Source organism: Homalodisca vitripennis, chromosome 5 (assembly GCF_021130785.1).
Source record: "Homalodisca vitripennis isolate AUS2020 chromosome 5, UT_GWSS_2.1, whole genome shotgun sequence".
Taxonomy (NCBI): Eukaryota; Metazoa; Arthropoda; class Insecta; order Hemiptera; family Cicadellidae; genus Homalodisca; species Homalodisca vitripennis.
The window spans coordinates 185,975,515-186,001,771 of record NC_060211.1 but is presented as its reverse complement, the minus strand read 5'-3'; the positions used below and the strand labels follow the sequence as shown (position 1 = coordinate 186,001,771).

Here is a 26,257-nt window from a genome sequence, read left to right as displayed (position 1 = left end):
GGTGGCATAGCTCGGGTCAGTCGATGTCAGGTGTGTAATGATGTCAACTACCGGAAGATGAATACAGGACCTGACATGCTAAGTGATGATAATACTTGCAGTCATGACACCTATCATTAGGTAGGATGGAGGGTGGCATAGCTCGGGTCAGTCGATGTCAGGTGTGTAATGATGTCAACTACCGGAAGATGAATACAGGACCTGACATGCTGAGTGATGATAATACTTGCAGTCATGACACCTATCATTAGGTAGGATGGAGGGTGGCATAGCTCGGGTCAGTCGATGTCAGGTGTGTAATGATGTCAACTACCGGAAGATGAATACAGGACCTGACATGCTGAGTGATGATAATACTTGCAGTCATGACACCTATCATTAGATAGGCTGGAGGGTGGCATAGCTCGGGTCAGTCGATGTCAGGTGTGTAATGATGTCAACTACCGGAAGATGAATACAGGACCTGACATGCTGAGTGATGATAATACTTGCAGTCATGACACCTATCATTAGATAGGCTGGAGGGTGGCATAGCTCGGGTCAGTCGATGTCAGGTGTGTAATGATGTCAACTACCGGAAGATGAAATACAGGACCTGACATGCTGAGTGATGATAATAATTGCAGTCATGACACCTATCATTAGATAGGCTGGAGGGTGGCATAGCTCGGGTCAGTCGATGTCAGGTGTGTAATGATGTCAACTACCGGAAGATGAATACAGGACCTGACATGCTGAGTGATGATAATACTTGCAGTCATGACACCTATCATTAGGTAGGATGGAGGGTGGCATAGCTCGGGTCAGTCGATGTCAGGTGTGTAATGATGTCAACTACCGGAAGATGAATACAGGACCTGACATGCTGAAGTGATGATAATACTTGCAGTCATGACACCTATCATTAGGTAGGATGGAGGGTGGCATAGCTCGGGTCAGTCGATGTCAGGTGTGTAATGATGTCAACTACCGGAAGATGAATACAGGACCTGACATGCTGAGTGATGATAATACTTGCAGTCATGACACCTATCATTAGATAGGCTGGAGGGTGGCATAGCTCGGGGTCAGTCGATGTCAGGTGTGTAATGATGTCAACTACCGGAAGATGAATACAGGACCTGACATGCTGAGTGATGATAATACTTGCAGTCATGACACCTATCATTAGATAGGCTGGAGGGTGGCATAGCTCGGGTCAGTCGATGTCAGGTGTGTAATGATGTCAACTACCGGAAGATGAATACAGGACCTGACATGCTGAGTGATGATAATACTTGCAGTCATGACACCTATCATTAGATAGGCTGGAGGGTGGCATAGCTCGGGTCAGTCGATGTCAGGTGTGTAATGATGTCTACTACCGGAAGATAAATACAGGACCTGACATGCTAAGTGATGATAATAACTTGCAGTCATGACACCTATCATTAGGTAGGATGGAGGTGGCATAGCTCGGGTCAGTCGATGTCAGGTGTGTAATGATGTCAACTACCGGAAGATGAATACAGGACCTGACATGCTGAGTGATGATAATACTTGCAGTCCATGACACCTATCATTAGATAGGCTGGAGGGTGGCATAGCTCGGGTCAGTCGATGTCAGGTGTGTAATGATGTCAACTACCGGAAGATGAATACAGGACCTGACATGCTGAGTGATGATAATAATTGCAGTCATGACACCTATCATTAGGTAGGATGGAGGGTGGCATAGCTCGGGTCAGTCGATGTCAGGTGTGTAATGATGTCTACTACCGGAAGATAAATACAGGACCTGACATGCTAAGTGATGATAATACTTGCAGTCATGACACCTATCATTAGATAGGATGGAGGTGGCATAGCTCGGGGTCAGTCGATGTCAGGTGTGTAATGATGTCAAACTACCGGAAGATGAATACAGGACCTGACATGCTGAGTGATGATAATACTTGCAGTCATGGACACCTATCATTAGGTAGGCTGGAGGGTGGCATAGCTCGGGTCAGTCGATGTCAGGTGTGTAATGATGTCAACTACCGGAAGATGAATACAGGACCTGACATGCTGAGTGATGATAATAATTGCAGTCATGACACACCTATCATTAGATAGGCTGGAGGGTGGCATAGCTCGGGTCAGTCGATGTCAGGTGTGTAATGATGTCAACTACCGGAAGATGAATACAGGACCTGACATGCTGAGTGATGATAATACTTGCAGTCATGACAACTATCATTAGGTAGGATGGAGGGTGGCATAGCTCGGGTCAGTCGATGTCAGGTGTGTAATGATGTCATGGGGGGGGGGGTGGGGGGGGGGGGGGGTGGGGGGGGGGGGGGGTGGGGGGGGGGGGGGGTGGGGGGGGGGGGGGGTGGGGGGGGGGGGGGGTGGGGGGGAAACCAATTTAAACACCTTATTTTATATTTGGGGTCAAAAAAGGGGGGGGTACTATTTACCAACTGTCACTCCAACGGAGGTTCCCACTACCATTACTTTTGCTAACCATCCACCGGCTCTTTCTTTCGAGCCTCCCAGAGTTACTATGTCTCCGATGGGTAGTGGGCCCTCCTGAAGCCGGCTGGTGAGGGCCATCATCTATAGTTGTGCCTTCCTTTTCTAGCTTTTGGCAAAACTGCCCCATCCTTTTGGGGAGTGTTTTACAACACTTCCCCAGAGTTGATGGGCTTGACACTAATTTACTTATCACATTTCCTTCTGGAAGTTTTTAAGCTAAGAGAATTTCCTGGTATGACAGATGCCATGCTTATGCAGATTTTAGCGCAGTTTTCCTTAAGGCCGCTTTTTGATCGCCTTCTAGACTGCCTTAAGAGAGGTGCCACCTTTGACCAGTTCCACGCCGAGATCTTGGAAGTTTCTTTGTACCTGCTCGGGTTAGGGAGCGCTTGCGGGTGGAACGCGTTTACCGTCCTCAGGCACCAGACGAGACGTTGAGGTTCCATTTTGTCGGGGAGATACGGGATGTAGCCCGGGTGTTGCGCTTGAGCTTGAGCGAAACGGAGTTGGTGAGCCTTATTTTGGGAGGGCAATTAAACCTGAAGAACGCTCCCGTTTGATTTTTTGTATGCCGTCCCGCATCTTTTTGCGGATTTTGGACCGCCTCTCCATCATCTCTAGAGGGGGTTCAGGAGCATGCGGGATGATCAAAGGGAGGGGGCACATGTCGAGGCCATCTTCCTCACTTGCCTCCGGGGCCGGTCCATGCTCCGGTGCAGTCTGAGCCAGCAGCCTGCTCCTTCCCGTAGGCAGCCTCCTACCTGTTAATGGCTGCAAGCAAGTGGGACATATTAGACCGTTTTGTCCACTTAATAAAAAAAACTAGTAAGCTTGCGGACGAGTAAGACGCCCGACTCGTGCCGTAAAGGTAATTTTGAGGGCAAATATGTAACCTAATTTTGATGGTAAAAAGGTAGCTGGTTTAATACAGAACAGAAAGAAAACAGAAAGAAATAGACTTGGGGACAGTTATCATCGTTGGCCGAGAGGGGAGGTTGCTGCTCTGGCTGCGCAGGGTAGTAAGGGCTGCCCGCTCAACCTGCCCACAACTGGATGTGCTTGTGTGGGAATGTGGTGCAGAAGGCCTGGTTGATTCTGGGTCAGCACGCAGCCTGATTTCTTTGTCGTTTTTTGAAGATCTAAAATCCTCTGGGCTAATACGGCAAGGTTGAGCCTAGTTCACTTATCTGCTGGGACTGCTTTCACGCACACACCTTTACCTATTATCTGTAGTGCCCAGATTCACATCAAAATTAATTATTTCTCTTGGGATTGGAGCTTTTTGGTGGCTAAGGACCTGACTTTTCCCTTTTCATCTTGGGAGCAGATTTTTATCTGGAAAAAAACTGGCATGATTTTTGGATTTGGCCTCCAGTCATGTTTTCTTTGCTTTCGTCAGGCGGGTGCTCGTTCCCTTTTCAGATGTCGAGTCTCGTGGGACTGCTGCCTTAGAGATGGAAGATAAGAGCTTGACTCCTCCTGACCAACTAGGACATCTTACGCCGAAAGAGGCTGAGGACATAAGGCAGATTTGTTCCAGTTTTCCTGAAGTCCTAACTGACAAACTGGGCACGACCAATCTCTTTGGAATACGAGATTCGTCTTACAGACACACCGTCCTGTAACGTTCCCATCCTTATAAGCATTGCTCCGCCCAAGATGGAAATTCTGAGGAAATATGATTGATGATTTACTTAAGGAGTGGGGTAATCGAGCCGTCTTGCTCAATATTTTTCCAGTCCAGCGTTTCTAGTGCCGAAACCTAATGGGAAGTCCAGATTGGTCCTGGATTATCGAAAGCTCAATGCTCAGATAGAAATTGACTCCGTGCCTCTCCCCGATTTGCATTCTGCTTTCGACTGGTTTGGTAAGGCCAGCCAAGTATTTCTCCATTTTATGATCTTAATCAGGCATACCATCAGATTCCTCTAAAACACGAGTCTCGACCTCTCACTGCCTTTTTGTGTGCCTTGGAATTTGTACCAGTTCACCCCGAGTGCCAATGGGCTTGGCTGTGGGGGCCCAAAACACTCACCAGACTCCTGGATTCCTATCTTTCATGATGTCAAATTTAAGTTCGTGTTCAACTATCTGGATGACCTGCTTGTGTACAGTGAGAGTTATGAGGAGCACTTGACTCATCTAGAGGAAGTTCTAACTGAGGCTGCGAGAGTCTGGCCTTACCGTCAATCCTGAAAAGGTGAGTTTTGCTCGGCCTGAAATATCGTTTCTGGGTCATCTTGTCTCTTCTCGAGGTGTTTGTATTGATCCAGAGAGAACCCAGGCAATCAGGGAGTTTCCTCCTCCTAAGGATGCCCAAGGGGATTGCCCGTTTTTGTGGGAATGATAAATTTTTATCGTCGTTTCATCCCCAATGTTGCTGAAGTGGCGGCCCCTCTGAACTCTCTTTAGGAAAAAGGGTGCCAAGTTTGAGTGGGGTGAAGCGCAACAGACTGCTTTTGAGCTAGCCTGAAAGAGGCAGTGCAGTGATGCAGCCTCCAGTCTTGGCTATGCCTGATTTTGGTCGTAAGTTCGTCTTGCAAACTGATGCTTCCTCCTTGGCCGTTGCTGCTGTTTTATCGCAAGAAGTAGATGGTATCCGGCAGCCCATAGCTTATGCTTCACGGCACGTTAACCCCTTGTGAGAAGAAGAGTTGTTCTGTTTATGAGCTGGAATGTTTGGCTGTCGTGTTTGGAATTAACAAGTTCAGGGCGTTACCTAGAACATAAAGAAATTTTGTTGGAAACCGACAACCAGGCACTTTCTTGGCTCCTTGCCCACCCCCCGTCAGCTTTGGGAAGAATTGGTCGCTGGGTAGTCCAAATTTCTGCCCTTAAGTTCACAGTGCAGCACGTGCGAGGGCACCCAAAATATCATAGCGGACACTCTGTCACGCATGTATCACTTACCCAAACGACCACCAGAATTTATCAGAGCCGCCATGTTGTGGCGTGCTCCTAGACTTTCCTCTGGCATTTTCGGACATTGTTCCACACCAACTTAAGGATCCCGAGCTGACTGCTATCATCAATGAGCTTAAAAACAGGAGGTGCCCACCCTCCTTATTTTCTGTACCGAGGTGCTCTATGCTGCTGCCGTGACAAGCAGCGGAGAAAACCTAAGTTAGTGCTGCCAAGCTTTCTTGTACCGATGGTCTTTCAGTATTTTCATTCTTCTCCTGTGGGCGGACATCTAGGAATTCATAAGACCATCGCGAAGATTAGGGATCAGTTCATCTGGAAAGGTATGGACCGGGATATTGCAACTCGAGTACGTTCTTGTGAACTGTGCTCGCTTAAGCAAACCCGCTCAAAATAACCAAGTTGGGTCTTTTGTCATCTGAAGGTGGCGGAAAAAAAAAACCTTTGGAGAAGGTTTTCATTGACTATGTTGGGGCCTCTCCCGCGTAGCAAGTCCGGAAATAAGTTCCTACTTGTTTGTGTGGATTGCCATCTCCAAGTTTGTTTGGTTGTTTCCCATTGCGGAGTGCTACCGCGCAGCTCACGGTGGTGTGCAAGCACTTCGTAACCATTTTTTTCAACACTTTGGAATCCCCGCCACCTTAGTTTCCGATAATGATTCACAGTTTGTCTCCAATATCTTTAAAAGAATGTGCTTTGGGCACGGAATCCGCCATGTGACTACTTCCCCTTTCTATCCTCAGCCTTCTCACGCCGAACGGTTTAATCGCAATCTTCGATCTGCTCTCATTGCCTTTCATGCGGAAAATCAGACCATCTGGGATCAACAACTACCTTGGATCCAATTTGCCTTTAATACGGCCCAGCATGAAAGTCACAAGGCGGTACCTTTCGAGTTATTATTTGGCTTTCCGCCAAACAACCCTTTGGCGAACCTTTGGAAAATTAGCGATCTTCTGCCACCTCCTGGTACTCCCAATGTGAAAGCCACTTGGGAGGGCAGCCAGGCGGAATCTCATTCGGGCTAGGGAGTTAGTAAGGAGGAAGTACAACCGAGGTCGTATTGCCAATCCCTTCCAGGTGGGGGATCTAGTTTACTGCAAGGCTCACCCAGTCAGTTCGGCTGTGGATAAAAGAGCTGCTAAACTTTGCTACAGGTGGACTGGTCCCCACCGCATCTTGAAGTTTCTGACTCCGGTGACTGCCCGACTGGGAGATCCTCAGTCCGGGAAGATTTTCAGGAAGGCGCACATATCCCATCTGAAGCCTTGCCGGAGTCATCCCGTGATTTCTCTTTAGTCTGTGCGGGAGGGTTTTAGGTCCAGAGGCCTGATCACCTCTGCTCCTTCTTCCTGATCAAGGTTCCTGTTTTCTTCTTTGTACCCACGCAACTCTTGGAGGGATTTCTTGCCTCCAACTGGATTTTCTTGGTTTTCCCTTCTGCAGACTTCAGGGTTTCCGGTTTATAATTCTTCAACCATTGGGGGGAGAGGCATTTCGTTTGGTTCTTCATTTTGAAGAAATTAACAGAGGGGAGTTCCTCCTTTTGGGGGGGGAGTCTGAGCCGGTTCAATACCTATATCTCCCCGGCTCATGTGTGTTTTATATAGTGTATGTGTGTGTGGTTTTTTGGCTGCAGAGGCCACTGACCATTTGAAGGCGTTTGGCCTTTCCGGTAGAGTGGCGTCAAGACTCCGAGCCGTGGTGATACAAGTTAGGAGTAGCTCCAGTTTTTAAAATTTTTGTTTTAATAATTAAGTTGTTTTTGTTAGTTTTTGCTGAGCTGTTTTCCTTCTGACATGTGCGGCTAAGTTTACGGCCCCTCACTGATGAGGTCCAAGAGATGAGTTGATTTCTCTCCTGTCATCTCTCCATCATGCGTGGTCGGTCGCAGAGAACCTTCGCTTTTGCGCTCTGCTGATGGGGGACGGCCACCCATGATGGACATTTCTTCTAGTCAACATCTGTGATACCCTGCTCATATTCTTTATTTATTTGTTATTGTTATTGTTGCCATTTATATAGTTTATATTTTGTTATTTAATTTTAAGTTAGTTTTAGATATTATTTAGTTATTTCTTGGATTTCATTAGGAAGCCCGCCCTTAGCCGAAGGATACCGGGTGGAATTGGCATTTCTTGTTTCAAATTATGGCGTTTCTAATTTTTGTATGCAGGTGCACCTGACAAGGATTGTTTTGAGGTATATACTACTGCAGGCACTTTTTATTTTTTTTTTATTTTTTTTTTTATTTATAGTATATATATATATATTTATATTGACTGGATAGGCCTATGTTATGTCTTAGTAAATGAACCTGAGTATACTGACCACGGTGTTTTTTTTTTTACCTAGTTTAGTTTTGATCCGGCATCCCGTTCGCCACCATGGGTGCGCGCGCTTCCCTGTTGGTTTGCTGTGGGTGTGCGAGCGGCGATGTACGGTTTCAATTATCCAATAATTTTAATTCTTTCACTCAAAGTCTTTTGCCATCAAATATCCTATTCTCAGATGTGAATCACCAATTAGAAATATTTATAAAATATTTTTACAATTTAAGCTTTATTCATCTTGTTTATTGTGAAATATTTATACTATTTTAAATTGTTTATTCACACCTGACGAAGGCATCTTTGTTGTCGAAATGCCTTGTGTGAAAAAATTAAAATTATTGTATAATTGTGACTTTTCTTTAATAAAAATAATAGAAAAATAGTTTTTTCCAATAAGGAAGAGCTCCTCCTTCAAAGCAATAAAATATGTTATCTGTGTTCATAATGAAACAAACTGTTATTGGCAATTATTTATGTTTCATATAAATTATTTTATTTCAAAGTATAAATTTAGTTGTATACTTCATGCCAAATCCCCCATGCATACAACTCAAAATTATAGTTTTCGTCACTAAGAGGAAAAGCGGATGAATAAGAATAAGAATATGTTTTATTCTCGTTCAGGCTTACAAAAGCATTGACATTTATATTGAGGAGTATTTCCACGTCCACTAACCTACTTAAATAAATAATATAAGAATATTTAAAGTTACAACAAATAAATCAATAAATCAAAAACAGTAAAAAAATTTATTGCTTAATAAAATCTTAAACAAAACAACAATAGAAACAATATAAGTTATACATACGCAAACAAAACATAAATATATTTATTAATAAAATTAGACACACATATTATAAAACGTTAATAAATAATTAAGTACAGTTGCACAATATAAAAATGTTTACAAAGGAGGCGATAGCCGACGGAGGGTTGGAAATACGATCAAGTACCTAAACACAATTCTTTTCCTTGTGATAAACGACGGTTTATTATTACACGGAAATCGATCAACAAACTTAAATACTTCTTATTTAATTTTTATTGCATTATAACTAAACATAGTAATACTAATAAGTTCAAACGTCAAAAACAGCTGTGTTTTTTTAATTTATTTCTACTGTAAAACAGTAACAAAGTTTGAGGTTAGAGCACTAAAATTACCTGAATTGTGAACCAGCTGATTTTTCACATCTATGTTATAAGGTAATGAAAAAGCAATCACCTTATAGACCAACTTAGGTATTAAAAACAACTGTAATTTGTACAGTATGAGAAAAACTTGTTGTATTATTGCTGGTAAAATTGCTAAAAAAAAATATTAACCTAATTATGTAATTTTCAAGTAAAACTTCACTTTCAAGTCAATTTTATACTCATTTTTAATCCACTCGTCCCTTACTTTCTGATTATGTAATTTATGAACATCCCCTTATCCTTTTTTAAATAAAAAATATAAGGTCTGCTGGATTAATCCTTTCTCTTTTTACAAAGAAAAGTTTTGGATCTAGGTCAAACCATAAACGATTCACGATGTCGGGACATACAATTAAAATAAACTTGATTATACCTGTTTTTTCCTCACAGTCCTTCACGAGGTCTTCGAGGTTTCTGTTGATTCGTGAGTTGGTCTCATTGGCCTGCTCGAGTCTCTGGCGAATCCTCATCAGTTCCTCGTTCAGAGCTTCCTTCTTCCTCGCCATGATGGACAGCTGGTTGCTGAGGTCCTCCTCCCCTTTCTCTGGATACTTGTGCTAGCTCTAACTCTACCTGCAGGAATACGATTTGTCAGGTTGGCTCTACACCAGGGTTCAGACAAGTTAGAAAGAACAGTTAAAAATAGGCTGGCTTTACATCAGCACTCATAACATTTGAAGAGATAAAAACTTATTTAAATTCTTGACTGAAATTCCACAGTTGTGCATTTAACTGAAATATTGAGCAATACTGAGATTGACTTAAGAGAACCAACAACAAAAACAAAAATGTCACATCAGCTCCTTCATCAATAATAAAGTTACATTCTTCTTCTGAATCAACCCTTCTATCAGTTGGCTGAACTTTAAAGAGTTATGATCATGGTTTCTCATATTAGCTGTGTTCTAAAATTCCTAATAATAGATAACAATTCTAATTTTGCTTTACACAGTTTTATAAATATACTCAGCAATTCTCAATCAAATTAGCAAATAATAAACATTTAAAGATTATTAAGCTTTCCAAAGGTAAGTAGACTGAGATTGGTTCTTCTCAGGGATGTATATAGAAACTTATTTCTGGGGGGGGAGGCTGTCACACTAGATGGTTTATAAATTACCCCCCAAAACAGGAGCTAAGAATTTTCCCTTCAGAAGTTGTTGAGCTTTAAGACCTCATAAATTTGTTCTAGCTTAAAAAAATTGCTTAGTGCAATTTTAATGTTTGTCTTTGAAAACCGTGGGGGGTTTTAGCTTTTAAAAACGCTCATGGGTTTTCTCTGTGGCAAAATTTAGAACTTCTTTCCAAAAATTGGTGTACATATCAAGACAATTTCCAGAAGTGCTCATCTATGCAAAAATCTATCCTGAAGTGAATTAAAAACAATGGGATAACTTTAAAAAAAGTTAATTGACTCAAAACTACTCAGGTTAATAACTGATATTATAAAAAATACAGGTCTTGCAGGAAGATCAACAAAAAGCCAATGTAGAGATTTCTTGGAACTTACTTTCTCTTTCTCAATCTCCAGGAACTTGAGTTTTTCGTGGAGTGAGACTTTGTCAGAGTCGAGGTCTAGCCTGACTTGCTCAGCCTGCAACAGCTCCTTGCGCAGAGAACCCAGGTCGTTGTTCTGGTCAACCACCTGACTCTGCAGAGCTGCCTTTTCTTGCTCCAGCTGTCAAAACACAGAGATACAAGATTAGTCAGTATTTATAACACCATGTAAGAATCCTATCTATTAGCACCAACAGCATTATGGACGATTTGGATGGTAAACAATAATTTGTTATCATCATAGCTGATTTTTAGTACAGCTTTTAAGCATTCTCTATTCCATGCGGATTTCAAACTGAGATTATTGTTTACATACCCGTCTGATGTCTTCGAGCAGTCGTTTCTTATCATGTTCGAGGGCAGCAGCAAGACCTTCTGCCTTGGACAGTGAATCGTGGACATCAGACCTTTCCAGCAGCACTCTTTCCAGTTCCAATTCCACATCTCCTATCCTCACATACATACAACTATTAAATAGCTGAAAATTCTAGACTTGTAAGAGTTATTATTAATCCAATGAAGTTTTATGGCAACCTCAGTAAATACATAACATAGCTTTAGTGGGAAGTTTGATTTAATGCGAATGTTTGGTTCAGCTCAATTTCAATTTCAAACTTGACTCCTAGAATCTGAAATACACATATGAAAAGATCTAAAAAAAGTCAATGACAAAGAAGCTCAAGATAAATTTTTTTGCATTGTTTCAACATAAGAGACACCTAGACTACAAAATCAGGTGTAACCTAGATAAAGAGGTGTTATTATCTCATCAGCTGCATACTTGACAATGCACTATGAGAACACCTCTTCGTCTAGATTTACTGGCAATTTCAAGTTTTTTCTTAGTGGGTTTTATGAGGTCTTTTTTAGCATTTTTGAAAAAGTTAACATTTGATATTTGTTCATATTAATTTACATATCAAAGAAAAATGTACATGTACGCCATAAATATTTTCAAGACCGTCAAGTATTGGAAAAATAATTTTTGTGTGGCAACATTTCTTTAATTTGATCTTGAGTTAAAAGTTAATATTAAAAAGTTCCAAAACATTTTTGTGTTGTAGTTTTAGACAGGTAATTCAAAGATGGTTTCAATAATTTAAAGAAAATGTGCTAACTAATTATTGTGAGCAGTCTCAATTAAAAAATTTAAAAAACAAAAAATTAAATTTTTTTATTGAACACTGAAATGATTGAACAGGGAATGAATGATTTTATAAACCTGATTTGTCTGAATGAGGAGTGATTGCAACAAATGTGTTTGAAGAGCTTGACGCTGAAGAGTTTTATAAAAGCTACACTAACCACTGCTCATCTCCACCTGAGCAAGCAGAATCTCCGCCTCCGCCTTGTGCTGCTCCAGCATGTCCTTGGCCAGATACGCTTTCTGAGTTGAGCAAATGTGATGAAGAACTTTATGCTGAAGAGTTTTATAAAAGCTACACTAACCTCTGCTCTTCTCCACCTCAGCAAGCAGAATCTCCGCCTCAGCCTTATGCTGCTCCAGCATGACCTTGGCCAGGTAACACTTTCTGAGTTGAGCAAATGTGATAAAAACCTTGACACTGAAGAGTTGACAAAAGCTACACTAACCTCTGCTCTTCTCCACCTGAGCGAGCAGAATCTCCGCCTCAGCCTTATGCTGCTCCAGCATGCCCTTGGCCAGGTACACCTTGTGAGTTGCAGCAAAATGTGATAAAAACCTTGACACTGAAGAGTTGACAAAAGCTACACTAACCTCTGCTCTTCTCCACCTGAGCGAGCAGAATCTCCGCCTCAGCCTTATGCTGCTCCAGCATGTCCTTGGCCAGGTACACCTTGTGAGTTGCAGCAAATGTGATAAAAACCTTGACACTGAAGAGTTGACAAAAGCTACACTAACCTCTGCTCTTCTCCACCTGAGCGAGCAGAATCTCCGCCTCAGCCTTATGCTGCTCCAGCATGCCCTTGGCCAGGTACACCTTGTGAGTTGCAGCAAATGTGATAAAAACCTTGACACTGAAGAGTTGACAAAAGCTACACTAACCTCTGCTCTTCTCCACCTGAGCGAGCAGAATCTCCGCCTCAGCCTTATGCTGCTCCAGCATGTCCTTGGCCAGGTACACCTTGTGAGTTGCAGCAAATGTGATAAAAACCTTGACACTGAAGAGTTGACAAAAGCTACACTAACCTCTGCTCTTCTCCACCTGAGCGAGCAGAATCTCCGCCTCAGCCTTATGCTGCTCCAGCATGCCCTTGGCCAGGTACACCTTGTGAGTTTGCAGCAAATGTGATAAAAACCTTGACACTGAAGAGTTGACAAAAGCTACACTAACCTCTGCTCTTCTCCACCTGAGCGAGCAGAATCTCCGCCTCAGCCTTATGCTGCTCCAGCATGCCCTTGGCCAGGTACACCTTGTGAGTTGCAGCAAATGTGATAAAAACCTTGACACTGAAGAGTTGACAAAAAGCTACACTAACCTCTGCTCTTCTCCACCTGAGCGAGCAGAATCTCCGCCTCAGCCTTATGCTGCTCCAGCATGCCCTTGGCCAGGTACACCTTGTGAGTTGCAGCAAATGTGATAAAAACCTTGACACTGAAGAGTTGACAAAAGCTACACTAACCTCTGCTCTTCTCCACCTGAGCGAGCAGAATCTCCGCCTCAGCCTTATGCTGCTCCAGCATGTCCTTGGCCAGGTACACCTTGTGAGTTGCAGCAAATGTGATAAAAACCTTGACACTGAAGAGTTGACAAAAGCTACACTAACCTCTGCTCTTCTCCACCTGAGCGAGCAGAATCTCCGCCTCAGCCTTGTGCTGCTCCAGCATGTCCTTGGCCAGGTACGCCTTTGTTGAGGTCCTCCCTGACTGTGAGCAACTCCTCCCGGAGTCTGCTACAGCGGTCCTCTTCTGTCCTCAGAGACATCTCCCTGGCACACCAATAGAAATGTCTACACTCTCTTGGTCAGTTGATGAGACAACACTTATAACAGTACTAAGCGCTAAAGCTCATAAACTCATGTTAGTTAGTACTGTTGAAAACATGTAGTTAGTACTTTTAATCCTTGCAACTTTTATTCTGAAACAAATAAATAATTAACAGTTTATATTATAATAAGTTAAGAACTGACCTCATCTCTGCGTCCTTGTTCAGTCGATCGACCTCGTTTTGCAAGTAAACTTTCTCATCCTCCAGAGTGTCCACCATCTTCTGAAGCCGACTGTTGGCCTTCTGAACCTTCTCATAGTCAGCACTCAGAGTCTCTAGCTGTAACATGAATATTGTAATATTCTGTTTTTATTTATACAATACTTTAGCTCAAGATATGACACAAGTTGTTTTGCTGTAAACCAATTATGTGACTAAGGGAAGGATAAGAGGATAGAAAAAATACATAGAACGACAATCTAACTTGTTTCAACTACAGCGGGTTTACTTAGAATTAGGCCTGTATAAATTTAGATTTATTCCACACACCCTGTGTGGTGTGCTCTTCAATTCAGAATCATCCCCCCAAAGCCAATTCCTAGTTTACACCACTGCTAGACACATATTACATAATTTGGTGACATTGCATGATCACTAGATATAAATCAAACCAAAAGCCTGCAATTTCTTGTATAAAATGTGAATCATGACAGCTTTTCAATATAGAGAAGCATAGTTTAGGGACAGGATTCCAAGATCTTGAGGAATGGAAACGCTCTCAGTATCGTAATGTTGACCAATAATTAAATATGGCGGAGACTAACTTGTAAGAATCAAAAATAAGGCTACATTAACTTTCTCAATGGCAATGCCTGGGTAAACAAACATTTTAAAAACATAACTGGAATTCATTATTTTGGGAGTGCCAAGCTTTATATTTTTATTTTTATTTTTAGCTTTATATTAGATGGCCAAGCATACTAAGGACATCGGACTATGGATCAGAGTTAGAGATAGCGCAGGTTCAAATCCTGTCTGTGACCGTAGCACTTTTTATCAGTACCAACGACCTTGTACTGTATCGACTCTCCCCCTTATTCTGTTTGATAAGACCCTCGAACAGGCCAGTGGCCCATGAGGACAGGTAAAATAAAGATTAAAAGGAAAACAGCCGCTCCTTTAAAAAAATAGTTTTTTTCATAATAATTCACATGAAAGATTAACATTTTTTCTATTAAACGTGCAAACGCAGCTGATCAATCAGTAGAACTAACAAAAGTCAATAATCAAAATGGCACATCATTTATAAAATATTATATGTTATTTTTGGAGAAAATTTGTAGGTATTTAAAAGAAGTGTTCTTTAGTGTGCTTGGTTTCATTGAGTGTGTAACTTTGTATGTACTTTGGATGATAACTCTCAAAATGTCTTAAAAATCAAGATAGTATTTTATATTTTTGTTTTTTTATTTTATTATATTTTAAGAAACGTTTGACTATAAAAAATGTTACCACATATATTTTTGCACCAAAACGAAAAAATTGACGGATAAATATAAAGTTAAGCCGTTTTTATAAGTACGTTAATTGCTAAAAATAGGGGACTCTTGACTAATATACCAAAAAATTCAGGTACTGAAAATTTTAATCAAATACTATTTCTTAACTGTTGGATTTTTAAAAGTCTATTCTCTAACCTTGATGATTCTATAGAAATCCAACATACCATTGTATTAATTTCCAGTCGGTTCTTGTCCAAAGCGTTCTTCTCCGCACGAGCAGAGTCCAGAGACTTGACGAGCATCTCCCTCTCAGTGGCCAGCTGAGAGTGGCCTGTGCCCTGGCAGTGTCCAGCTGAGTGGTCAACTCTGCCACTCTAGACTCCAGAGAGTGAGTGGTCTCCTCACAGTTCTCTGTCTGTCTCCTTGCCACCGACAGTTGCTCCTTGCTGGCTTGTAACTTCACCTACACAATGTATGACATCAAGAATAGAATAATTGTTAAAACAGGGATAGGATAAAAAGCATAAATATTTATTATTATTATTATTTGTTATTACTATTATTATTCATTATTATTTTATTTATTTATTTTTTATTAATAGTAGGTCAGAGTACAGGATAATGTGCTGGAGAGGAACTTTTATACGAGCTTTAAACCACTTGTACATTGCAAAAAGTATTTGTGAGATTGATTTTAAAGGACAAATTCAATTCGCCTTTTCCATGTTTTCAACAGTTAAAGATTTTACCACTAAGATCCTCTATTTCTATATAAAGTACTAAAAATGTTTTTTTTTATTAATTGCAGATTCTTAGTTGAGGAAAATATTTACACATTAAGATTAAGAAATGCAAATCAATTAATTTTAAGTTTTGAAACCTAATTCAACATTTTATACTAGAACATTTAATTTTATAGCCTCTAGATTATTTAACAAATTGCCAAACAAACATAAGCAATGAGACAAATTGTGCAAAGTTTTTAAAATTATTAAGAGAATGGTTAGTGTTTCAACAAAACACGGAGACACTTTAACAAATAATAAGTTAGTTATAATCTAGTATTGTTCAATTTATATTTTCAAAGCTGTTGGTTGGTTAATTAGTTGTTAGCAAAAAGTTTATGTATTTTTGTTTTTCATTCGTAATACAGTAGTTTATTTTGTTGTTGTCTTAAACTATCATAATAGGCAGTAAGCACACTTATTAATTGTGATGTTAGCTGATTTTAAATGTGTATAAATAAACAGTTTTGCTCGAAGCTCTGACAACTTTAAGTTTTTATTTCCGATTAATGAAGGAACCACTAATCAGGTTAATAGTAATCTTAGGGGCCATATATTTTTCTCAATTTGTGTATTATTATTTTTATGTAATAAATGTCTTATAATGAGTTTAAAAATAAATTAGTTATATAGGACAGCCTGGATAAAATTAATATTTTTTGAAAAGTATTAATTTTTGACATGTTATACATAACATGTTTTAGAATGTGTTCTTGAGAAAAATAAAAAATTTGATTGATTGATTGATTTACTTTGTAGCTCCAAACTATCCAGCACATGAGAACATATACTACCACGTTGTAACGGTTTATTTTCTGTAAATGTTTGTATTTTTATTTAATTACTTGTGATTGTGTTGTGTACCTGTTTGTGGTTTTAATTTAACTTACAACAAAACGCTAAAACGTGAATACTTAAAGATGTCTGAGTGTTGACAAAATGCCTCATAATATCACAGTATTAAGGAACATCAGACAGCAAATTCATTAATATTATGGACGTTCCAGTAGTATGAAATTATATTAACTGCAAAAAAATACTAAAAGGATTTAGAGATAGTGATGTTATTATCATATGGTATTTCTGACCTGTAGTTCGTGTATGTGCAGCTGGTATTTGTGCAGTGCTGCCTGAACAGCTGAGATAGTGCTCTCTGCGAATGCTGGGGACGTTGGAGTTCGCAGTGGGCCTCGCTTGGGGGATCTAATTTAAAAGAAAAATTTAATAAACCAACCAATATACAATTCTTTGTTTAAAGTTTGTTATTGACGATGGAAGGTTTGATAGGATAACAGCATTTCTGACATTTTCCATTGTGGTTATGGTTACAAAAGGTATAACACACCGTGAAGAGAAATTTTTTAAATGAAAACTTATTGAGGCTTCATACATCAAATTAGCAAATCAACCGCTAAGCCAACCTTCGGTTGAAGTTAGACCACTTTGAGTATCAATATTAAATAATAACTAACTAGGAACCCTAAAAAGATAATACCAATTAAAGAAACCTCAATCAACAAAATTCGTACACACACTGTGACACTAAGGTTTAGAACCAAAACATAGGGCGAGAAGCAGTTTGCCTTTTCCCTTCCCCTCCTGACCATCGCCTTCCTGTCTCATTATTTTAGATGACACAACACGGTGCCAAAGAAAGAGCCGACATCGATTTTCGTGTTAGTATCCCACTTTCAACTGTGCTGGTGTGATGTGTGATTGTGTTTCTCGTACTTGTGTTGTGCTCGGAACGTGCATTCTCTGCAGTGACAACGCCTGGACTAGACTACAAGCAGCTTTTGGGTATTTTTAAACCATTTTCTTTTCATTCTTTTCTTCTTTCTGTTCTCTATTTTTTTCAAGTACTAATACCCCACCTGACGAAGAAGATAGATTCCAATCCTCGAAACGTTATTTTATACCTTTTATAACCATAACGATGGCAAATATCCAAAATCCTGTTATCCTGTCAATATACAGTTGATAATAATCACTATAGTTTTGAAAATTTTTACAAGACAAAAAATATGGCAAGTGATTATGTCTAGAGGGAAAAAACAAAACAGTAATATTTGGATTCTTAAAATAAAATATTTTTCTTGAACTGTGAAATTGCCTGCCAATTTTTTCACACTTAAAAAGAGTTGTTCTCTAATATCACAACTGAGGGCCCTTCTGACTCAAGCAAATCATCTCCAAACCTAGTAAAACACGAAATTGCTGTAATGACCACGGATGATCTCATACAAGTTTTGCTATTTACCGAGCATAAAACCAGTGATAATGAGAACTAGAGAGGTAACACCAAGTCCACCATTATGTTACTGTAGGGTGGAAAAAGTTCATGGGTACATCTTTGTCAGCTGCAGTTATTATAAAAATAAAGTTCAAACAAAGCGATTTAGGAATCAACTCAATTTTACTAAGCGTAAAAATGTAATTAATACAAAGAGTAAAACTGTAGAAATTGTTTAAATGTTGGTATGGTTTCAAAGTGGTTTTTGTTATCCGATCAAGATACAACTTGTCCCCATGTGTTTTCTTTGGTTCAAAATTGATACTTCAAGTCTGTACGTGGAAATGTCATCTCCCACAAGCAACATGTGGAAAGTAACACACCTTATGCTAAGAACACACAGGTTCGCCCACCTAGTCTCACACAACATGCTTGTATAGAAGGTAAATCAGCTACCACCGCTCTCCACAGCCATTGAAGGAGAACACCTTCAATGAAAAGGAAGCCCTAGTCAGTGTCTTTATGGACACTGAAGGAGCTTTCGACCAAGTTGCATATCAATCCATGGTGACTGCTACGGAACGTTTTGGAGTTCCCTCAGATGTGAAATGAAATGAAATATAAATTTGTTTCCACAATCTTCATATAGGTACAGAGATTACAAATGGGTTTGCAAATAAATTTTTGTTAACAATGAAATTTTAAACATTGTAAACATGTAGTCAAATGGACAGTAGCCCTCCTAAAAAGCAGACATGTGAAGGCAGAGTACGGAGACAAATCTGCCACAACTACGGCCTGGAAAGGCTGCCCCCAGGGGGCCAGGGAGGAGTTTCTGTCTCCTCTCCTGTGGGCAATTGGTGGTAGACGATCTTCTTAGCAAAGCAGAGAAGAGGGGGAACAAGGCTACTATGCTATGTGGACAAGCTAGTGCTTATGGTCAAAGGAAAAAACAAAGGCATGCTGGAACGCCTAATCAAGAAGATTTAAACCTCATAAGCAACTGGTGTCATGGGGAAGGTCTACGGATCAACCCATCTAAAACAAATATGATAACCTTTGCCAGGAAAATAAAGTTCCAGCTAACACAACCTGTCCTGGAAGGAATCAGAATAAAAACAAACAAAGGAAGTGAAATATCTGGGGTCTAATCCTGGATGAGAGAGGCTTACTTGGAACTCACATAATGAGAACATAATATCCAAAGCAACAATGGCCCTTGGGGCCTGTAAGAGACTATTTGGATTTAAATGAGGATTGAAACCCAAAATGATGTACTGGATCTATGAAACTATAATAAAACCGATGGTCAAATATGCTGCTTTAGTGTGGTGGCCGAAAGTAGAACAAACAACAGCCAGCTGCTAAGAGGCTACAGAGTCTTCAAAGGCTAGCTTGCTTAAGCATTACAGGATCGATTAGCTCCTGCCCAACACTAGCAATTGAAGCGGTCCTGGGATATACACTTCTCTGGGGCAGGAGGTGGTGAGAACAGCCGCTCTAAGTGCAATAAAGTTTCTAGGAAAAAAGGTAATAAATACTAACCTGCGTAGAAGGTTACATGAAGATAATGCAGCAATTTCCTGAGGCTGAAATGCTAACCAATGTGTCAGAAGCAATGGTTAAGAAATACTCCTTTGAAAAAACCAATATACTTTCTCTATCGATGGAAGGGAGAAGTTGATTAAAAAGGAGGCCTATCCTACCAAAGGAGTCCTGAAGTTTTACACAGATGGTTCACACCTTGACTCTAGGGCAGGATACGGAATATACAGACCAGGAGTAAACATGGCAGTGCCCCTGGGAAAACATGGCAGGGCCCCTGGGAAAATATGCCACGGTCTTCCAAGCGTAAGTCATGGCAATAGACTCTTTCTCCAGAAGACTCATAAAAATGAAGACAAAAGGAGTAAAATACTTGATACTATCTGATAGTCAGGCTGCACTAAAGGCACTTGATACCTGTTCGTTTGACTTTAAAGCAGTCTGGGAATGTAAGAATGCTCTAGCTGAGCTGGCTACGAATAACAGAGAAACACTCGGTTGGGTGCCGGATCAAGAGGGCATTCATGGAAATGAAAAAGCAGACATCCTTGCCAAAAAAAGGAGCGGAGTCCATAATAGTGGGGGCCTGAACCAGGCTCCGGGATAGCTTTCTCCAACCACAGCAAAGCTCTTGTAAAAGATTGGGAAAAAAGAGGAAAAGAAATATTAATTGGAGTAGAGCCTCAGGATTAAAAATATACAAAAATGTTTATCTCTCCTTACGCTAAAGGGTGGGGTAGCTCTCCTAGATCAGAGTAAAGAGGGATATTAGACTGATGTTAGGGATTTTGACAGGACATGGCCTCCTAAGGAATCATCTTATGAGGGTGGGCCTTAGCCATACTGACAAATGTAGACTCTGTGGAGAAGAGGAGGAATCAGCAGAGCATATTTGGTTCGATTGTTCTGCCATCTCAACAATTCTGAAAAGATTCCTGGGAGTATATCTCCTCAGCCCCCAAATATATCAGAGAACAAGAGCTCTCAAATTCATAGGCTTCTGTAAAAGACTCGCACTTTGAGCACACAAATTTTAAGTAGGGGAGGCGCAAAGGTCTTTTTAGGACTAAGCGCGGGGTACAAACCGTCCTTTTCCCTCAGGACAAATAAAAAACAATGAAAACTAAGGAAAAATCTTGGTTAAAAATGTTTTAGTTTTAGAATTAACTGAAATATCAGAATCACTGAGAAGGCATCCCCAAATTGATATCTTCATCTTGTAGCCACAGCCTGACTCAGTTCATTGGTCAGTTACCTAGGAGGGACTGCTTGTGACGGGGTGAGATGTACATGAGGAGTGGGCTGCGGCTCAGGGTCTCTCTACCCTCAGAGTCCTGGATGACAGCATGTGCGATGTCACGTAGTGCGCTCTGCAGAAGCTCTATCTCCTCCTGCAGCCGAGTCACTTGCGATACTCCAGTTTCCGCTTGCGAGCACCTCTCCTCCTGCACAGAACCATTAGTATACACTCTTTTAATTGTATTAAGAGATGAATGATGAAACTGTTTTTTTTTGGTATTGTCCAGAGGCCACTCTGTCCCTATCTACTATTTGTTGGTAGGTTACTAAATAAAATTATTAGATAAATTCATGAGCACGTATTAAAAATAGAAAAAAACTTAAGTTATCATTTAATATCGCTCACGTGATCTAAGCTTGATTTGAGTACTATCTTGAGGGATGCTTTTCTTTTTTCACCATAAGTGCAGAGTGGCACCGAAGTTTGCACTGATGGCCCAATGGCATTTCCGATCGCTACTTTCCCAACCTCATATCACGTCCCAACTTTTCTGATGTCAGATTACCTTGGACAATCTGGCACGTGATTTGAGGTACAGAAAGTACCGACAGGAAAACGCCCTCAGTCAACAGTGCAAGCTTCGGTGCCACTCTGCACTTATGGTGAAAAAAGAAAAAGCATCCCTCAAGATAGTACCCAAATTCAAGCTTAGGTCACTTGAGCACTTCTAAAGGTAACTTCAACTTTGGTACTAATAGTAATTAATTATGATAACTATTTTAAAACCTACTTAAAATCGTGTGATAAAAAGTAGTATATAGGGACAGAGTGGCCTCTGGATAATACCAAAGTACCAGACAAAATAAAGAAGTAATTTAAAATTATACTCAAAGATTTGAATTACTTTCTGATAAAAAAAACAAACGCTACCAGTTTAATAAGTATTATTCAATCTTGAATCTTACTCTACCACAATGAACATGAATAAAAACTGACACTATTCACTTCCGCTTCTTTCAGTATTGTTGTTAGTATTACTACAGTATTTATTATTTGTTACTTACTACTCATTGTTACCTATTATTATTGTTACATGTTGCTCTTGTTATAGTTGATTCTATGTTGTTAAATAATGTACATATTGTCCACATACATTCATACATAAATACAACTCTGTTATTTATGTTTGATACTGTAGTTATTACTATTATCTGAGCCACTACTACAGTATGCCTATTATTGTTATTGCTGATACTGCTATACTTATATTTTAATAATTGTTATTTTCCTCTTTTTTTGAACTTATTTTCACTAGTATTTATTTTGCATTGTATAGCCTATACTGCATTTACATGTTTTGGTGGATTGTTTAGCTATCTTGGAAAATACATAATTTTTGTGCTGATATTGTGTAAAAACGTGTGTTGCCATTGTAATTAATGAATAAATAAATTACCCGAGGATGTTACCTAGACTTAAGGCTCTGTTAATAATGGGAATTAACATACTTTGTAAATTACAACTAAAATAGTTACAAAATTGTATGTAGTCATGAAACTTGCCCAACCATACTATATTCCTTTTTTTTAATTAATTTATTTTGTATGATAGCTACAGAAATATTATCCCAAACAGCTATATTGACAATACAAGTTAATAATAATAATAGATAATACAATATATAAGTACACACACGAAAGTACTCAATTTACCAAATCAATATTAGGCTAAGTAAAAAATTAACTCTTTCTACTGCAGCACGAGAAAAAATACAAATACAATACAATACATGATAATAATTCAAAACTTTAACAACACTCGGTTACTACCTTAAGTTGTAAAAATAATATTAAATTTAATTACAAATGAATTAAAATTATCTATATACAGTATATAAAAATGAAACTGTTCGTGTGTAACAGCATCACTCAAAAACGGCTGGACGGATTCGCCTAATTTTTTTTTTAATTTGTTTCGTCCTTGATCTGTAGAAGGTTATAGGATACTTTTTATCCCTTTCCCGATTCAGGATTCCGCCCCACTGGTTACAGAAATACCCGTAAGAAATGCCATTGCAGCAAAACATATGTTATTAAGTGAAAGAGTCTTTTCAAAATTTTTAATCAGCTTTGTTCAATATTTAATTTAATATAGATAAGCATAATCTAGCCCAGCCGCATTTAGGTATAAGGAGAGAGAGGGAGCGTGGTCCCAAATCAGTCGTCCGCTGTTTCCAATCAGCGCCACAACCCCCTGATATCTTAAAGGGTCCTGTCCTTGAAGTATTCTGGGCGCTCTTCCGCTTTTGCGACTGCTGCCCGTTCGGCGAATAGCAGATAACCCCTCTAACCAACCAGGGCGATAGCGTTCCCCTGGAGCGAGCCGCTTCCCGGCATTCTGAGTGGAATCATCGGCCGGAGACCATGTAGCTCTACAGTTCGTGGGTCACTCTTTGTGCTCGACCCTTTCGTATTGACTTTGTTTTCAAGTGTTTTTCTTTAATGTGCATTACCATCCTCCTCCCACACTCCTTTGGAGGTAATTTCAGGGTATTAGTGGAGAAGACAGTGTCCAGTGCGGATTATTCGTCGTTCTACCGCGGCCGCCAGCGGTGACGCCCGTTCGCTACGCGCCAAATTACGTCGCGCCTAAGCACTACCTGTCGTTGCTGCTTCCCCCTGTGGATCTCTACACACAGCGAGTTTTCCAAGGTACTGTTAAAACTCCATCACTTGTGTTGTATTCTCCTCTCACACCTCTTGTTACCTGCCCACTTTCCCGCCATTCTGCACATTGTTTTATTTTTATTCTCATAATTGGTCCTCCGATTAATTAATTTTTAACTTCTGCCCCGTACATTTTTGGTCCTTCGAGCCGGATTATTGTGAATCAGTCTCCTGTAGATTACAGTAATTTGTGTTGTAATTAATTAATTGTAACAGGCGTCGTTACGCCATTTTGAATCTGCCGTACCGACGCTACCGGCTTGTATGGTGGCGCTGCGAACGTGTTGTACTGGTAAACATTGTTTTCTTCTCTCGCGCAACTGGATCGTTGACGTCAAACAACTATTACGTAATTGTCCGTAGGCAGTCTAATTTTACGACCGCCCCTCAACAGCTGATGGCCCGATCGATACTTGAATGCACGGCCTCCGCTGCAGTCAGCTGTACCGGTTTTTGATACTGCATTTCTCTCGCCCGTAACGGAACTCTGTTTATATCTCTGAATAGAGACTCGGACACGAGTCCACCCATACTCTCTCTCACATTAGTAATATACTAGTAATGTATTTTAGTTAACAACCAGGGCAATATCTGGTTTTAGTTAATTGACCACTCTTTCTTTGATAGTATTAAATTTAACTCACAATAATTCTCCATTCCATTAATGTAACTTTGTGCTAGTGGAAATTTAATTGTTCCTTGTAATTGTTTCCTAAAGCAATATATTGCTCACTATTCAATTTGCCTATTGAATAAACATTTCGCTTTGTTCCATTGTAATTTACTTGTTAAAATAAGCAACCAATTAATTTGCCATTCTAAGTTCTCATGTCAATTTAAGATTTAACTTGAACTGATTTGCTCTCCTTTTCATTTCAATTTATATCATTGTGGTTTCATGTTCTAGCGTAAATTATGTTAAGAAAGTGTTAGATTAACTCCTCTGATCGATAGTATTGGTGATTGTAGGTCAATTCTATGGTGTACTCTTGCCAAAATTATTGAAAGCAACATTTCTTATCTCTAACCTACATATTAGCTACTTATTTCTCTACACTCCATTGTATTTTGTCAATTTATAATTTTAAAAGGTTCATTCACCGTTTCTCTACATTGTGTCTCTTTATCAAACCTGATTAACTTAGGATATCTCTCACGGGTTACTTAATTGGTTTAATAACAATTATCACTGTCTCTCTTATATTATTTTTACTAATAATTGCTCCATTTAAAATATTTTCCTCGCCTTAGGGTTACATAACATTGGTACTTAGATTAGCTATTAAGGTAGCTTAGGTGGACATACCGCACTTAATGTAATCTAATTTTGTCTTATCTCAACTTAACTTGTTCCCCCCTTTCGCTTACATTGATTTGTTTACATTAACGGTATCCCTCCATTGTTTTTTAAATTATCTTTGTTAATTGTCTCATTTTTATTGTTTTGTGGCACTATCGGGAAAACTTTGGGTAATTCTCATTTGTAAAACTGCTTTGCCCACCTTTCGATATTCACAATGGCTTCCCAAGGAATTCAAATACGAAAATTTTTAAAAAAAAAATTTTAAAATTTTTTTTCTTTTTAAAAAAAAAAAAAAAACCCCCCCCCCTTTCCCCTTTTTAAAAAAAAAAAATTTTCCAAAAAGGGGGGAAAAAAAACCCCCCTTTTCCCCCCCCCCCCCCAAGGGTTTAAAATTTCAAAAGGAAGGGTTTTTTTTCCTTTTTAAAAAAGGATTGGGGGGGAAAAAAAATTTTTTTTGGGGTTTTTCCCCCCCCAAAACCCCGGGTCCTTCCCTTTAAAAATTCCCCTTTTTTCCCCCCCCCTTTGGGTTTTTTAAATTTTAAAAAATTTTGGGCCCCCCCTTTTTTTTTAAAATTTTTTTTTAAATTTCCCCCCCCTTTTTTTAAGTTTTCCCCCCTTTTTTTTTTTTAAGGGGGGGAAAAAATTTTTCCCCCCCTTTTCAACCCCCCCCAAAATTTTCCCCCTTTCCCCCCCTTTTTTCCCCCTTTTTTTTTTTTTAAAAAAACATTAAAACCCCCCCCCCCTTAAATTTTTTTTTTTTAAACCCCTTTTTTCAAAACAAAAAAACCCAAAAAAAAAAAAAATTTTTGGAAAAAAACCCCCCCCCCCCCCCCCCCCCACCCCCCAAAATTTAAAATTTTTAAAAAAGCTCCAAAATTTTGGGGGCCCCCCCCCCAAAAAAAAACCCCCCCCGGGGGGAAAGGGGGGGGGGTTTTTTTTCCCCCCCCGGGGTTTTTTTTAAAAATTTTAAATTTTTTGGTTTTTTCCCGGGTTGGGGGCCAAAATTTACCCCTTTTTTTAAAAAAAAAAACCCCCCCCCCAAAAAAAATTTTGGGGCCTTTTTTTAAAAAAAAATTTTTTTTTTTAAAAAAAAATTAAATTTTTGGCCCCCCTTTTTTTTTCCCCAAAAATTTCCCCCCAAAAAACCTTTCCCCCCGGGAAAAAACCCCCCCCCCCCCCAAAAAACCCGTTTTGGGGCCCCCCCCTTTTTAAAAAACCCCGGGAAAAAAAAAAAAAAACCCCCCCGGGGAAAAAATTTTTTCCCTTTTTTTCAGTAAAATTTTTTTTGGGGGGCCCCCGGGCCCCCCCCCCCCCCCCCAAAAAAAGGGGGGGCCCCCCCCCAAAAAACCCCCCCTTTTTTTTCCCCCCCCCCCAAAACCCCCCCAAAAGGAAAAACCCCCCCCCCCCCCCCCCCCCCCCCAGGGGGCCCCCCTTTTTTTGGGGGTTTTTTTTTTGGGGGCCCCCCAAAAATTTTCCCCCCCCCCTTTAAACCCTTTTTGGGGGAA

At 39.9% G+C, this 26,257-nt stretch overlaps 2 protein-coding genes across 2 annotated transcripts in view; both read right to left on the bottom strand.

Moving 5' to 3' along the window:
* Positions 1-13,295: 13,295 nt before the first annotated feature.
* LOC124363786 lies at positions 13,296-15,368 on the bottom strand. The gene is made up of 3 exons (XM_046819048.1): positions 15,145-15,368; positions 13,621-13,757; positions 13,296-13,419 (listed from the first exon to the last, which is right to left on the bottom strand). The coding sequence occupies exons 1-3, from the start codon at positions 15,220-15,222 to the stop codon at positions 13,296-13,298; spliced, it is 339 nt and encodes a 112-aa protein (XP_046675004.1). The 5' UTR covers positions 15,223-15,368.
* Positions 15,261-26,257, bottom strand: part of LOC124363785 (rootletin-like) — a 34,619-nt gene continuing 23,622 nt past the window's right edge. The window contains exons 7-9 of the mRNA XM_046819047.1: positions 20,739-20,928; positions 16,794-16,908; positions 15,261-15,383 (exon numbers count right to left, since the gene is read on the bottom strand). Coding sequence (XP_046675003.1) covers positions 15,380-15,383; positions 16,794-16,908; positions 20,739-20,928 — 309 coding nt within the window. The 3' untranslated portion in view covers positions 15,261-15,379. The remainder of the gene's footprint in view (positions 15,384-16,793; positions 16,909-20,738; positions 20,929-26,257) is intronic.

What these genes read in the sequence shown, in the direction of transcription:
- LOC124363786 (XM_046819048.1), bottom strand. Translation starts at nt 15,222, where the DNA reads ATGCTCGTCAAGTCTCTGGACTCTGCTCGTGCGGAGAAGAACGCTTTG. An exon ending in GACTGGAAATTAATACAATG is followed by an intron (nt 13,758 to 15,144) that starts GTATGTTGGATT and finishes TTCATGTTACAG; the next exon opens with CTAGAGACTCTGAGTGCTGA. An exon ending in AACAAGGACGCAGAGATGAG is followed by an intron (nt 13,420 to 13,620) that starts GTCAGTTCTTAA and finishes TTGGTGTGCCAG; the next exon opens with GGAGATGTCTCTGAGGACAG.